The 14,870-nt window shown below is 37.5% G+C and overlaps 1 protein-coding gene and 2 long non-coding RNA genes across 9 annotated transcripts in view; 1 reads left to right on the top strand and 2 right to left on the bottom strand.

Moving 5' to 3' along the window:
- Positions 1-1,216: 1,216 nt before the first annotated feature.
- LOC134312225 (uncharacterized) lies at positions 1,217-2,440 on the bottom strand. Its single transcript, XR_010011521.1, has 3 exons — positions 2,354-2,440; positions 1,447-1,526; positions 1,217-1,329 (listed from the first exon to the last, which is right to left on the bottom strand). It is a non-coding gene; the product is annotated as an uncharacterized LOC134312225 (long non-coding RNA).
- A 218-nt stretch (positions 2,441-2,658) lies between these two features.
- On the bottom strand, positions 2,659-5,100 carry LOC134312226 (uncharacterized). Its single transcript, XR_010011522.1, has 2 exons — positions 5,017-5,100; positions 2,659-2,838 (listed from the first exon to the last, which is right to left on the bottom strand). It is a non-coding gene; the product is annotated as an uncharacterized LOC134312226 (long non-coding RNA).
- Positions 4,633-14,870, top strand: part of kif9 (kinesin family member 9) — a 36,641-nt gene continuing 26,403 nt past the window's right edge. For 3 of the 7 annotated variants that reach the window (XM_062993988.1, XM_062993987.1, XM_062993984.1), the window contains exons 1-5: positions 4,641-4,723; positions 8,328-8,425; positions 10,612-10,777; positions 11,504-11,610; positions 11,800-12,030. In XM_062993988.1, the coding sequence (XP_062850058.1) occupies positions 8,333-8,425; positions 10,612-10,777; positions 11,504-11,610; positions 11,800-12,030 (597 nt within the window). In that variant the 5' untranslated portion in view covers positions 4,641-4,723; positions 8,328-8,332. Of the gene's footprint in view, positions 4,724-7,832; positions 7,849-8,202; positions 8,224-8,327; positions 8,426-10,611; positions 10,778-11,503; positions 11,611-11,799; positions 12,031-14,870 lie in introns of those variants that run through there. The other 4 variants (XR_010011519.1, XM_062993989.1, XM_062993985.1 and 1 more) reach the window with 4 other exon arrangements.

Below are 14,870 nucleotides of genomic sequence, written 5' to 3'. Positions count from 1 at the left end.
AGGCAGATGGACAACTTTATTGATTTATAGCTTAGACTTAGTTTTTTAAACATAACCTTGCTATTACCTTAGCGGAAATCTTACATAAGAAAGGAACAAAAATATGAAAGTTAAATGAGAAAGTTTAGATTGTCAAGGACCGTCTCACTCTACATAGATCATGGTTCTGCCATCAATGGCTGCTTTTGGTCTTTATACTTTGTGGATAAAAACACATTTCTAGACAAACAACAAAGGCAATAGAAAAAATTAAAAAAATTATTTGTAAATCCTCTTAAACCTTTATTTAACTGACAAAAGTACACAGATAAAATTTCCTAATATTTTCACTGACCTATTTAATTGTATATTGTATGTAAAAACAAATTTAGACTTTGTTGACTTTATATATTTACAACACACTTAAAAAAGTTGGGGCAGAGGCCTGTTTACCACTGTGTTACATCACCTTTCCTCTTAATTACAATTTTTCATTGTTTGGGAACTGAGGAAATTGCTGTTACAGTTTTACAGGTTACTTCAGCTACTCAATGATCCATGTTCATCATTGTCTGATTCCATGATGTGCCATACATTTTACATTTTACGTACAATATGGATTTTCTTTTTATTCAAATGTTCATGTCTTAATACGCAGGATATAACTTACCTTTACTTTTGATTAAGATACGTCCACTCTCTCTGAATTTACCCTTTACTAGTTGATCAGTGAAAACATTGAAAAACATTTTCTTTCCACTTTTGTCAGTTAAACAAAGATTCAAGAAAAATAACAAATCACAGATTCTTCTTTTTTTTTACATTTTACAAACTGTCCCAAACTTTTCTGGAAATGGGGTTTGTATTAACAATTAGGTGAACATAAATGATTTATAAAAACAGATTAAATCACTCAGAGCCAGAGGCAATTTAAAGACAGTCCGTTGTAGTAGCTAATTCATCTTCTGCATGTTTTAAGAGATATGAGAAAACAGAGTACCCAGAGGAAACCCACATGGATATGTGGACAACATGCCAAACTGCTCACTGTTAATGATCAAACACAGAAGATCACTCTTATCTAATTATTATTCTACCTATTTTTGTACTTTTTGCTGATTTTTGAGACCAAGACAATCTGATGTTTACCAAGACAATCACAATGGTTTACAATACAGTATATTATTCTTATATCACTTTATGGATATAAATGATGAGCATAATCATTCATGCCAAGTAAGTGTTTCCATACCATTTGCTTTATTTATTTATTTTTTGACCCCTTAGTTAATACATTTTTAAGAGTTAAGCAGTACTCTTGTGTCAGGTTCCCATTGCTTTAGATGTGAACTGTGACAAAAACAAACAAAGAACAAAAAACAATAGAGAAGATGAAAAAGATAAACTGTGTTTTAACAATGAGAAAGAAAATGTAAAATCAATGTAAGATCAATGTTAAGAACTTACTGTGACAATATTTATGGCCATTATTCTCTTGTGGCTTACTGTTTATTTTGGTGTATGACTTTTAAGATCCATTGTTCTTTCTAAAGAAGAAAAAATGCATTATGTCTTCATGGTTACAACAAATAAAGGTCATTGTTCTTGTACTGACTTGCAATTACTTTGCATTTTCATGTTTATTTATTCTCAATAAATCTGCTTTAAGGGGTCAAGATCCCTTGAGTCCAGCACAAACCAGAAACACTGGATGCAAGGCAAAAATACACATCACAACATTTATCAGACGCTTTTATCCAAAGCAACTTACAGTACTGTGACAGTATATTATCTGAGCAATTGAGGGTTAAGGGCCTTGCTCAAGGGCCCAACAGTGGCAATCTGGCAGTGGTGGGACTTGAACCAGCGATCTCTGGATTACTAGTCCAGTACCTTAACCGCTAGGCTACAACTAGGTCCGCTAGGTCACAAAACAGCACAATCACTCATTCACTCTCACACTTGCACCTAGGGACAATTTAGAGCAAGATATTGACCTTCTGCATGTTTTGTGAAGTGAGAGAACAACTTATGTGGAGCCAGAGAGAACATGTCTAACTTCTCACACCAGCGAGATAATTAAATGTGGTTTTGTGGCACCCACTCCATCAACAGCATAAAAGTAATATGACTACTACTACTTCTAATAATAATAATAATAATAATAATTTAGCCTTAGATGTTGTTTTATATCCTAGTCATGATTTATGCCCTGCCACAGGCAGTTATTTTCTTTCTACTTTTGTCAGTTAAATAAAGATGTAAGAGAATTAACAAATAACATATTCTTATTGTTGGGGTTTGCAGTAGTAGAAGTAGTAGAAGTAGTAGTAGTAATAATAATAACAATCATTATAATGATAATAATAATAACCTCTTCAGGGGACATCTTTCCAAAGAAAGGCTTTCCTCCTTCTTTATGTTGGTTTTGTAAAGGTGAATAAAAGTCAATGGGATAATCCTGTTACTTCCAATAAATCAGAAAGTTAATCAGCAATTTCTAGATCATCATTATGAGCATCTCAATTTTGTATTTGTTCATGTCAAATATCAGTATTACTCAGAATTAAGCTACATTCTTGACAATTCTTGAGAATATATGTCTTTAAACTACTTTTATCAAATAAAGTCCATTAATTTATGTACATAGTGCTATTGTTGTTAACAAATAATACTTGCCATGTTTTCTTCCTGCTCTGCAAATGCTGGCAATACTAAAGTAGTGCACAAGATAGAAAGCAGTATTGCTGTCCTCATTTTTACTCAGTGTGTAGCCAAACTGCAGGAACACTGCACATACTGCTTTTTAAGATATTAAGGGATCGAGGAGGAGCTAATCATAAGCTAAAAGTCATTGACCTATGAGGGTATTTACACACAAAAATTTTTTGTTGGTTTGTCAAACTGAAACATTGCATCTTTTAGACCAGACTGTCTCTAGTGTTTAGATAAGAGGAGTTAGAATTATTAGGCAAACAAAGATACATTGTTCATCAATCACTTTCACATTTTCACTCAATCAGCCACTTTATCCTGCCTGATTTTGGTTGAGGTGGGTTCGGTGTAGGAATACAATCTACACATATACATAGTGCTCTAACCCAAACATACATCTATACAGTATAATCACAGTCAGCAACCTAAGATCATTTGAATAGAAGAAGAACAACGGGATATTATGAGGCAGTTGTGTAGTATAAACAATAGAAAGAGCATTGTTTAAAGCCCTTAAACTTTACAACTACATCAATATAACATTGCCAACGATCAAATTAGTGGATGTAGCGACTACTCTGTAGTCATGTTTTGCTAGTTCTTAAATTATGCCAGTCTGAAGTATGCAGTCTTCAGGAATGATCTGTGCACACTGCGTGCTACGCACTGTTTGTTGTTTTTTTTGCGTACGGTTTGTAGTATGCTACTACTTTACTAGTGTATTATACTATTAATACTGTGCTGTTTAAAAAGCCTCTGTTGCAGTTTACCGAGGTATAGTTAGTTTGATTATTGACTAAGAGCAAGAAGAAGAAAGAAACTAGATGGTCAGGCGAATGTCCAATATAAAACTAACATTACCACGGTCATAAGCATTTGTGATCCGGTAGCGTTTTACAAGAAATAGTTCAATATACACCGATGAGGCATAACATTATGACCACCTCCTTGTTTCTACATTCACTGTCCATTTTATCAGCTCCACTTACCATATAGCACTTTGTAGTTCTACAATTACTGACTGTAGTCCATCTGTTTCTATACATACTTTTTTAGCTGTTCTTCAATGGTCACGACCCCCACAGGACCACTACAGAGCAGGTATTATTTGGATGGTGGAGCATTCTCAGCACTGCAGTGACACTGACTGGTGGTGTGTTAGTGTGTGTTGTGCTGGTATGAGTGCATCAGACCCAGCAATGCTGATGGAGTTTTTAAACACCTCACTGTCATGGCTGGACTGAGAATAGTCCACCAACCAAAAATATCCAGCCAACAGCCGACAGGGCAACGTCCTGTGAACGCTGATGAAGGTCTAGAAGATAACCAACTCAAACAGCAGCAATAGATGAGCGATCATCTCTGACTTTACATCTACAAGGTGGACCAACTAGGTAGGAGTGTCTAATAGATTGGACAGTGAGTGGACACAGTATTTAAAAACTCCAGCAGCGCTGCTGTGTCTGATCCACTCATATCAGCATAACACACAATAACACACCACCACCATGTCATTGTCACTGCAGTGCAGAGAATGATCCAACACCCAAATAATACCTGCTCTGTGGGGGTCCTGACCATTGAAGAACAGGGTGAAAGCAGGCTAAAAAAGTATGTAGATAAATAGATGGACTACAGTCAGTAATTGTAGAACTACAAAGTGCTTCTATGTGGTAAATGGAGCTGATAAAATGGACAGTGTGTGTAGAAACCAAGAGGTGGTTTTAATGTTATGGCTACTAATTTAGATTTTGGCGTGACAGAAAGTGCACAATTAGCATTTGAATATTTCACTATCTCGGTATGTTTTCAAATTTCGGAATCGAATAAGGAGCCGACTCTGGAATCGAACAGCGCTTGTTTACCGAAAGTATGCTTATTGTAAGTGTAGCGTTGGTTAGGTAGGCGTCTCCATGCAACACGGTTGTCCTGACAACATTTTCAACACTGGAGCAGCTCACGCATTAGCAATAAATCTGTTCGTAAATGAGTTTGCATTTTAAAGAACTTACGAGTTGAAATGATAAAGGTGAGTTTCTTTCAAAGCCTTCTTGTCCAGAAACTAAATTTCACATCACTACTGGTACGTCCAAACTAAACCTTTAACTATGTATTCAACCAGTATAGCGCTAATCCACTCTTAGGAAAACGTAAGTCACAGTGTTCCACACAGTGCGTTAATAATGTTCTGTACTGCTGTAAAAAAAGCACACTGCTCTATATTGAATTGCTTGTCCACTTCACTCTAAAACTTCAGTTTTGTTCTTCTATAAATCTCAATTACTTTTGGGTTATTTTCCTGCTGCATAACAAATTTTGTACCTCAGCTTTAGCTCCTTAAAAACGTTCTGAGGGAGAGCAGAATTCTTCCTTCCTTTAAACACAAGAAGTTGTTCAGTTGTGCAGCACATCACTCCATGCCATACTTGGCTATTGGAATTGTGTTTGGACTACTTTTTTTGGTCTGACATAACGAGACCCTTATTATACTAAAAAAATATTTTGTTGACTGTCCATACCATGCTAAATGGTTTCGGGATCATTGATATTTACTAGGCGGCCACTCTTACCATGTACTTATTCAAAATGGGTTTTCAATAGCAAGAGCAATAGGTCTTAATGACCTATTTATAAATATGTAAAATATGTCTCTCAGATGATGACTTAATGTTATTAATTTTGAATTGAGTGTTGCTTTTTGCTGACTTTTTTTTATTAGAGGCATGTACCTGAAATTTGTTCATGACAAGTGTTTACCTTTTTCAGAAAAAATGGGACATTGGGACATAAAATCTGGATGCCTGCAACACATTAAAAAAAATTGGGATAGATACTTTTTTGTGTAAAGTGACAGCGGTTTTCAAAAGTACTCCCAAACCCATGTGGCAGTATTTATCACAGTAACATGACAGATTTGAATTCATTTTTGAGGGTGCTTTTTTGTACAACCCAGAATCAAAAAAGTTGGGACAGTATGTAAAATGCTAATAAAATAAAAATGCAGTGTTCCTTACATTTACTTTGACTTTTATTTGATGGCAGACAGTTTGAACCCAAGATATTTCATGTTTTGTGTGCTCAACTTGATTTGTTATACGTACATCTATTCCTGCATTTCAGGCCTGCAACACATTCCAAAAAAAGTTGGGACAGGGGCAATTTAGGGCTACTAATATGGTAAAAAACTAAATAATGATGCGATTCCAAACAGGTGATGTTAACAGGGGATTGTAATCATGGTTTGGTACAAAAGCAGCATCCAGGAAAGGCTTTGAGTCTTTGATGAGCAAAGATGGCCAAAGGATCTTTAGTTTGTCAACAAAATAAAACCTGAAACACTACATCCTTGGTATCCTCGGTGCCAAAACGTCTTTTAAGTGTGGTGAAAAGGAATGGCAACATTACAAAGTGGTAAATGCTTTACTGTCCCAACTTGTGTTGCAGTGTTGCAGGCCTGAAATACAGGTTTATTAATAAATGAATGAAGTTGACCAGACAATGCATGAAATATCTCAGGTTCATCCTGTCTGCAATGAAATAAGTTGAAATAAATGTAAGAACTTTTGCATTTTCAGTGCTGTCCCAAACCCATTCAGATTTCTCTGGATTTCTTAAATCTTTGAAAATGATTACCTATGACAGATGGTGGAAGGTGGTAAATTAAACAGTTAATTAAACAGGCAAAAGATTTTTGTGTTGGAATTTTATGAGTTTGGCCTCATGAAAATTGCAATTAATATTAATAAAAAAAGTACTACAGTGGTGTATTTAATTTGTTTAATTTATTTAGTTTATTTAATGTTTGCTAATAAAACTGGAAATCTGTAAATTTAATAGTAAAAAACAAACAAACTCAGCCATAAAATGAATAAACGGTGCACCTGTAGTTAAAACCATGTCACAAGTTAATGTTGCACAGTCAGTGTTTTGGAAAGTAAGTGCAAAGGTCAGTGTTTTCTAAACATTGTGCTTGCATAGCAAATAAATCCCCAAGACTGTGGGCATGGAGCCTGTAGCTGATCGGAATCTCTTTAACAGTGAAGAGAAATTTACTTTTCAAGGCCTGCAGTGTATGCCTGGCAAATGTACAGATATTAAAGATATAAATTAAACAATGATGATCTGGTTTGGATTCATATTGTAATGTAGAGCAGTGGGAATGCTATTTCCATTAGTATTTTCACTGCAATTTTTAAACTTATTGACGCAGTAATAATAAGGGAAAGGCACAAAGACCACTGGGATTTTCCTGTAAGATCATCACATTGTTTAAAAGTTGTGTAAATGCAACTAATGTAAAGTTTAAAACAAAATGTAAATGTTTTGTTTGGTTTACATGCTGGTTGATTAGGATATGTATGATGTAAATGCAGCCAGTGGTACAATGATCTGAAAGAACCTTTTTTTTGAGGACGTCATGTTTGTTAGAGGGAACGTCAGATTTCTGGTAATCAGAATGCTTCTGAATACTTTTGCCAGATTACCGTTTACACAGATTTTGAAATAGTTTGGACTTTTAAGTATCAGTCTTATAAGCCCCAGTTGGCTCCAGATATCAGAAAAGCAGTCTGAACTTAGGGCAAGGTAAAATAAATTAAGATGTATGCCGTCAGCATTGTTCACATTTAGTAGGCTTTAGAGGTTTCTTCTAAAGGAGAAGCTTTGTATAAGTTTTAAGCCATACTTTCGACATGGAGACAAGCCCAAGCAACTCAACTATGCGTGAAAACATAGGATCTGGGGAGCAGAAAAATGGCAGGTGCTCTGAAATGATTAATCAAAATTTTAAATACTTGGTTGTAACTGAAGGCAGTTCGTCGAAGGCCTGGGGAGAAGGCATGGAGAAGGTTACTTGCACGTTTGGGGCTGCATTTTAGCAAATCAAGCTGGGAATTTGGTTAAGATTAATGGTGTTATTAATGCTGAGAAATACAGGCAGATACTTATCCATCATGCAATCTCATCAGGGAGGTGGCTCCAAATTTACTTTGCTGCAGGACAACGACCCCTAACATACAGCCAATGTCAACAAGGAGTCCTGGATGTAATGATGTGGCCCCCACAGAGGTCTGATCTCAACATCATCGAGTCTGTCTGGGATTACATGAAGAGACAGAAGGATTTAAGCAAGCCTACATCCACAGAAGGATTGTGGTTAGTTCTCCAAGATGTTTGGAACAACCTTCCTGCAGAGTTTCTTCAGAAACAAAAACTGTGTGCAAGTGTACTTAGTAGAATTGATGCCATTTTGATGGCACAGGGTGGTCACACCAAATATTGATTCGATTTAGATTTTACCTAGAACTATTGCACAGTACTGTATATATGTATACATGTTTTATTATTATTGTTGTTGTTGTATTTTTCCCTACAGTTATTAGTTGTTGGCTTATAATAAGTGCAGTCTTTTTACTCACGTTTACACCTAGCCATTTACCAATACTGAATGTTTTAGTAAAGTGAGAACCCACAAAGAAGCAAATACAACATACAACAATAAACCAACCTTTACACAGACAGTTACTGAAGGTGTGAAAGAACTCAGCAATTATGTTAAACATTGTTTCCAATAGTGTATTTGCTATAAGTCCTGTTTATTTTTGATGATTAACTATTTATTTATTTATTTACAGGAGGAATGAGTGCACAAAGTGAGGTTAAGGTGTACGTCCGCACCAGACCCACAGTACATTTTGCCCAAGAGCTTGTAGAATTCTTGCCTGATAAAAAGGTGTGCAAACAAAAACAGAAAAAACACTTAGTTTATAAATTCCATAATTTTTGTTCACCATCATATTAAATCACATTTATTTTAATAATTTGAAATGGCATGAGGGAGATGACTCGGGTGGCGCAGTGGTCTAATGCGCTTACCCATTACCACTAAAGGTCAGAGTAGTGAATCTCAGATGTGCTATCCACCGGCTGGGCACCTACACAGACATGATTGGCTGTGTCTGTTGGGAAGGACTTCTCATTTGCTGGCTAGTTGAAGGCACCTGCACAGAGATGGTGAATAATGGAGAGCACTGTCTGACTCTTTATATGTTTATATGGTTGTCAACTGCACATGTGTTGGAGGGGGCTTGTGTTAGGTACAGCTCTCCTCGTTCAGGTTAAATGTCTGCACCAGAGGAGAAAAGAAACTGGGTAACTGGGTGTGACGAGACTGGGAGGAATTGGAAAAAACATAAAAAGAATATTGACAAAAGAAAAAGCATTGTCTTTCCTGATTTCCATGTACAGTGTATCACAAAAGTGAGTACACCCCTCACATTTCTGCAGATATTTAAGTATATCTTTTCATGGGACAACACTGACAAAATGACACTTTGACACAATGAAAAGTAGTCTGTGTGCAGCTTATATAACAGTGTAAATTTATTCTTCCCTCAAAATAATTAAATATACAGCCATTAATGTCTAAACCACCGGCAACAAAAGTGAGTACACCTCTAAAAGACTACACCCCTAAATGTCCAAATTGAGCACTGCTTGTCATTTTCCCTCCAAAATGTCATGTGATTTGTTAGTGTTACTAGGTCTCAGGTGTGCATAGGGAGCAGGTGTGTTCAGTTTAGTAGTACAGCTCTCACACTCTCTCATACTGGTCACTGAAAGTTCCAACATGGCACCTCATGGCAAAGAACTCTCTGAGGATCTTAAAAGACGAATTGTTGCGCTACATGAAGATGGCCAAGGCTACAAGAAGATTGCCAACACCCTGAAACTGAGCTGCAGCACAGTGGCCAAGATCATCCAGCGTTTTAAAAGAGCAGGGTCCACTCAGAACAGACCTCGCGTTGGTCGTCCAAAGAAGCTGAGTGCACGTGCTCAGCGTCACATCCAACTGCTGTCTTTGAAAGATAGGCGCAGGAGTGCTGTCAGCATTGCTGCAGAGATTGAAAAGGTGGGGGGTCAGCCTGTCAGTGCTCAGACCATACGCCGCACACTACATCAAATTGGTCTGCATGGCTGTCACCCCAGAAGGAAGCCTCTTCTGAAGTCTCTACACAAGAAAGCCCGCAAACAGTTTGCTGAAGACATGTCAACAAAGGACATGGATTACTGGAACCATGTCCTATGGTCTGATGAGACCAAGATTAATTTGTTTGGTTCAGATGGTCTCAAGCATGTGTGGCGGCAATCAGGTGAGGAGTACAAAGATAAGTGTGTCATGCCTACAGTCAAGCATGGTGGTGGGAATGCCATGGTCTGGGGCTGCATGAGTGCAGCAGGTGTTGGGGAGTTACATTTCATTGAGGGACACATGAACTCCAATATGTACTGTGAAATACTGAAGCAGAGCATGATCCCCTCCCTCCGGAAACTGGGTCGCAGGGCAGTGTTCCAGCATGATAATGACCCCAAACACACCTTTAAGACGACCACTGCTTTATTGAAGAGGCTGAGGGTAAAGGTGATGGACTGGCCAAGCATGTCTCCAGACCTAAACCCAATAGAACATCTTTGGGGCATCCTCAAGCGGAAGGTGGAGGAGCGCAAAGTCTCGAATATCCGCCAGCTCCGTGATGTCATCATGGAGGAGTGGAAAAGCATTCCAGTGGCAACCTGTGAAGCTCTGGTAAACTCCATGCCCAGGAGAGTTAAGGCAGTTCTGGGAAATAATGGTGGCCACACAAAATATTGACACTTCAGGAACTTTCACTAAGGGGTGTACTCACTTTTGTTGTCGGTGGTTTAGACATTAATGGCTGTATATTGAGTTATTTTGAGGGAAGAATAAATTTACACTGTTATATAAGCTGCACACAGACTACTTTTCATTGTGTCAAAGTGTCATTTTGTCAGTGTTGTCCCATGAAAAGATATACTTAAATATCTGCAGAAATGTGAGGGGTGTACTCACTTTTGTGATACACTGTAACTATGAGTTTATTTCTCCCTCTTTCTCAGACTATCAGGGTGCGCCAGAGGAAGGATTACAGAATTAGGAGGGTAATAAATCAGATAAGCTCATGGTCTTTTCAGGTGAATGGGGTGCTTCACAACACATCTCAAGAAGAAGTCTATCAGCACGTTGCACAAAGTGTGGTGCTAGGAGCTCTGGATGGCTACAATGGTCAGTAATAATTATGAGTTCTATGAGTGTTACCATAGGCCCAAAATATGGACATTCAATAAGTGGGTTTGAGTACTTAAATTAATATAAATTAATCATACAGCCATGCAAAAAATACATAGACTAACAATGCTAGACAAACAACGCGTCATTCTTGGAGCTAACCGAATTTCAGCATGTCAGTGTCAGAGTCAATAAAAAACAGGCCACACAAGCTCACAGAGGACCACTTTTAAAAGTGTAGCACAAAAATTATTTGTACTTGGTCACATTTACTTTGGCGCCATAAAAACCTGTTTCCATCTGTGTGGCAATACATTTTTGTCCTAACATCAAACCAGTGTAATATCTTTTGGATTGGAGCTGATTGCACACCAGTGCTCACTGTAAAATCATGACTGCCCAACCTTGCTAATACTTTTGTAGAAGATTTGAAGTAAAACTTAGTTAGTTAAAACTTAGAACCCAGTTATGTTCTAGAGAGTGTCTAGTGCAGTGATATAACAAGTAGAGCTCTAAGTCCATCTGTTATCTGACAGCCACCCTCTACTACATTCATCAGTGAAAAGAGACCACTTGGAAATAAGACCAGCACATCTCCTTTTATTATTATATTTAGTAATTACAATAGTATTTGGGAAGTGGTATATGATATTATACCATACCATACACTACTTTGCCACCCCACCACCCCACCCAAATTTTATTATATATGTCTTTTATTAGGTACCATTATGTGCTATGGACAGACTGGGGCTGGAAAGTCGTATACATTGACTGGTGCTATTGACAGCTACCAAAAAAGAGGCATCATTCCTCGTGCCATACAGCAGGTATGCAGCTACCATTCCAGGAACCATACTAATAGTTTTTTAGGTAAAGTCACACACAGTACTTTTTTAGATTGCATAATTGTTAGGTAACTGTCAGATCATATACTGAGAGAACAGGGAAAACATTAATTTACTACAGTAAATTAAAAAGAAGAATATTGTCTGGATGAGGTGTGTCTTTCTGCTCAGGTCTTTCATGAAATACAGAGTCGTGTGGATCACACTTTCTCTGTGCAACTCTCCTTTCTGGAAATCTACAATGAGACACTGGTGGACCTACTATCCTCAGTTAACGGGGGTCGAGTGACACAAGCCGGAAACTTAACTGTAGTGGATGAGCCTGCGGGTGGGGTTTCAGTAAAGGGTCTGTCTCTTCATTCAGTTTACAGTGAAGATGAGGCCCTAAAACTGTTTTTTGAGGTAAGCAATGATTACATTTGCTTTTACATTTACAGTATTTAGCTGAAGCTTTTATCCAGAGTAAATTGCAGAAGTGCTTCTCTCAGTGAACAGCAGTCTTAAGAACACAAATCTGCTGAAACTGGTGAAAATATAGATAGCATAACAGGATTATTTTTTTAATTAATGATAAAGAGATGTTAGAAAAGTGCAAGGTTAGTTTCCATTTATGAACCCAGTGAGAAAGAGGGTCTATGTTTACGAGTTGTGTCTCTTCCTGCCATCAAAAATTGAACAAGTTATTCCTTAACTTGGTGGTACAGAGAAGAGACTTAATGCCTTTTATTCAAGTTCTGAGGAGTAGATAAAGATGAGCTAGATTAGTGGCTCAGGGAGTACATAGTACAGCATTTACATTTAAATTTTTGGCATTTAGCAGATGCTTTTATCCAAAGCGACTTACAATTATGACTGAAAACAATTTTTAATGAGTTTTAAACAGCACAATGTTTAATGAGTGCTTTAAGGTAGATCAGATATTATAGTCTCACCATTCAGATTTGTTACATTAGCACCAGTAATGTTATTTATTACATCTGAACATACCTATTATATGTTTAAATGAATATAAGAAAAGTGCAAGTACTACTCTGATGTTAATTTATACAGTGGCTGCAGTTACTGTGATGAGCCCACTGTACGGAAGACTTATTATGTGCTAATTCAAGTCTGATTTTGTTAATGCATTTAATGTCAACATGCATCCCATACACTGAAAGCCTTTCTTTATAATGTGAAAGACACAATGATTCTACATGTTGCCATTAAAGCACACATTCAGCAACTGTTATTTATTTTATTTAGTACTGTTGAAAATCGTGTTCTTTCATCCAGGAAAAAGGACAAATACAAATTAGTCAAGAATACAATTTATTAAGAATCAGATACATAGATTGGTAAAAGTATATTCTGAGCTCAGGAGACTTGCACATACACCAACCGCTGATGTATCGAGAAGCCTGCCTCTTCCTCGTGTCTCGTTGCTTTTCTAATCTTGACTCCGCCTTCTCTTGTTGTTCATTGCCGGTAAATGTCAAAATTGTTTTTCAAAATATTTCTCTTTTGCACGTACACAGCAGAAAACACAAGGTTTGTGGTTTTCCCCGTCAACTGTTTTTCTCTAACTACTTTGCATAGTGGAGAAATAAACCAACTGCATGTTTCCTGTTTTTAAACATTTTCCCTTTACTCTATGCATAGTCAAGAGAAAAAACACCTACACATATCCTGTTTTTCTCACACCTCAAAAGGTTAGGCTATTCCTGTCTGCTCACACCAGGTGCAGAATGCGTACAAAGTATCAGGTCAATCAAAGTTCAATCTGCATAGACCTCAGACACATTTCTTTTGCATGTAAGAATTCAACTTACAATAGGGCAGTAATAAAGACACACAAAATCCACTAGAACAAGTTACATGTATAATCAATAATACCCAACAATTTCCCCCCTTAATTGTCCTTTTAGGACTATTACAAATCAGATGAATGCATAGAAATATACTTTTCCTAATATAATATGAAAATTAAAAGATTAAGCTAAATAAGAGTACAGACAGCTCCCCGTTATGCGGAAACCGGACTGTGTAGTACTCAGTGACTATGAAACAAAAGCCCGAATAAAAACAACCTAAGCTACAGTAGTATATGAGGATAATCATAAGAATGAAACATAAAATAAAACGGGAGAAGGATGGGCATTAGCCAACTGTGGAGTAGTCAGGTCCTCGCAACCCGGATTGTCCGATGAGATACAATCGCTATTTTCACCCCTCTGGACACAGTGAGAGGGATTAACAAAAAACAACAAAATAGTACACAGGGTTAAGCAATAATAGAAGAAACACTGAAATTTTTTTTTTAATTATTATTATTTTTTTTAACCTCCACTTCAAACTTCCTCCAATTCAACTTCTTCTTCATTTTCAATGTCTTGTGGTCCTAACAAAGGAGTATGCTGTTGGAAAAACTGTGACTTCGGGTCACCCCCCTTGGAGGGAGTAGTCTCAATTAGCCTAGTGAGAAGAGTCCTTATACACGGAATACAACAACAGCCACACATCACGAGCAGAGCCAAAGCACAGCAAATTGAGGACATTATGCTTAAAAATAAGGCTTTGTACTGACCAAACATTTTGGTCATCCAAGTGTTAAATGGATTCTCAATACCACTATTTTTAGCTAATTCATTACTTAAGGAGGTCAGTCCCTCAAGAGCCCTAGTTATTGTCCCATCAGGGGCTGTATTGTTAGGAATAAATGTGCAACGGGGCAAGCCGTAGCCTAGTGGTTAAGGCACAGGACTAGTAATCCAAAGGTTGCTGGTTCAAGCCCCACCACTGCTAGGTTGCTGCTGTTGGGCCCTTGAGCAAGGCCCTTAACCCTCAGTTGCTCAGACTGTATACTGTAACTGTAATGTAAGTCGCTTTGGATGAAGGTGTCTGCTAAATGCCGAAAATGTAAAATGTAAATGCAACACTGTTCCCCAAACATCTTACACACACCGCCCTTTTCAGCTAATAGGAAATCTAAAGCTATCCTATTTTGCCATGCCATTAAGCTAGTTTTATCCAGTTGTTCATGAATTCCTTTGACTGCATCCCTTGTATAATTGACAAAAAGTTGCTGGTTATAGTAAATGTAATTTATCCAATCCACATTTTTGTTAATAGTGGACCACCAAAACAACAAACTTTCAAAGCCGGCTGCGACTTGATCTCTTGCTTTAAACTCATCAGGGACCCCCCTAGGTACTCCGATATAATCGACATATACTTTTGGATCAAAAGAGCCTGATGGGCCC

The sequence above is a fragment of the Trichomycterus rosablanca genome, chromosome 4, assembly GCF_030014385.1.
Source record: "Trichomycterus rosablanca isolate fTriRos1 chromosome 4, fTriRos1.hap1, whole genome shotgun sequence".
Lineage (NCBI taxonomy): Eukaryota > Metazoa > Chordata > Actinopteri > Siluriformes > Trichomycteridae > Trichomycterus > Trichomycterus rosablanca.
The sequence above is the reverse complement of the archived record's forward strand: the minus strand, read 5'-3'. Positions and strand labels throughout refer to the sequence as shown.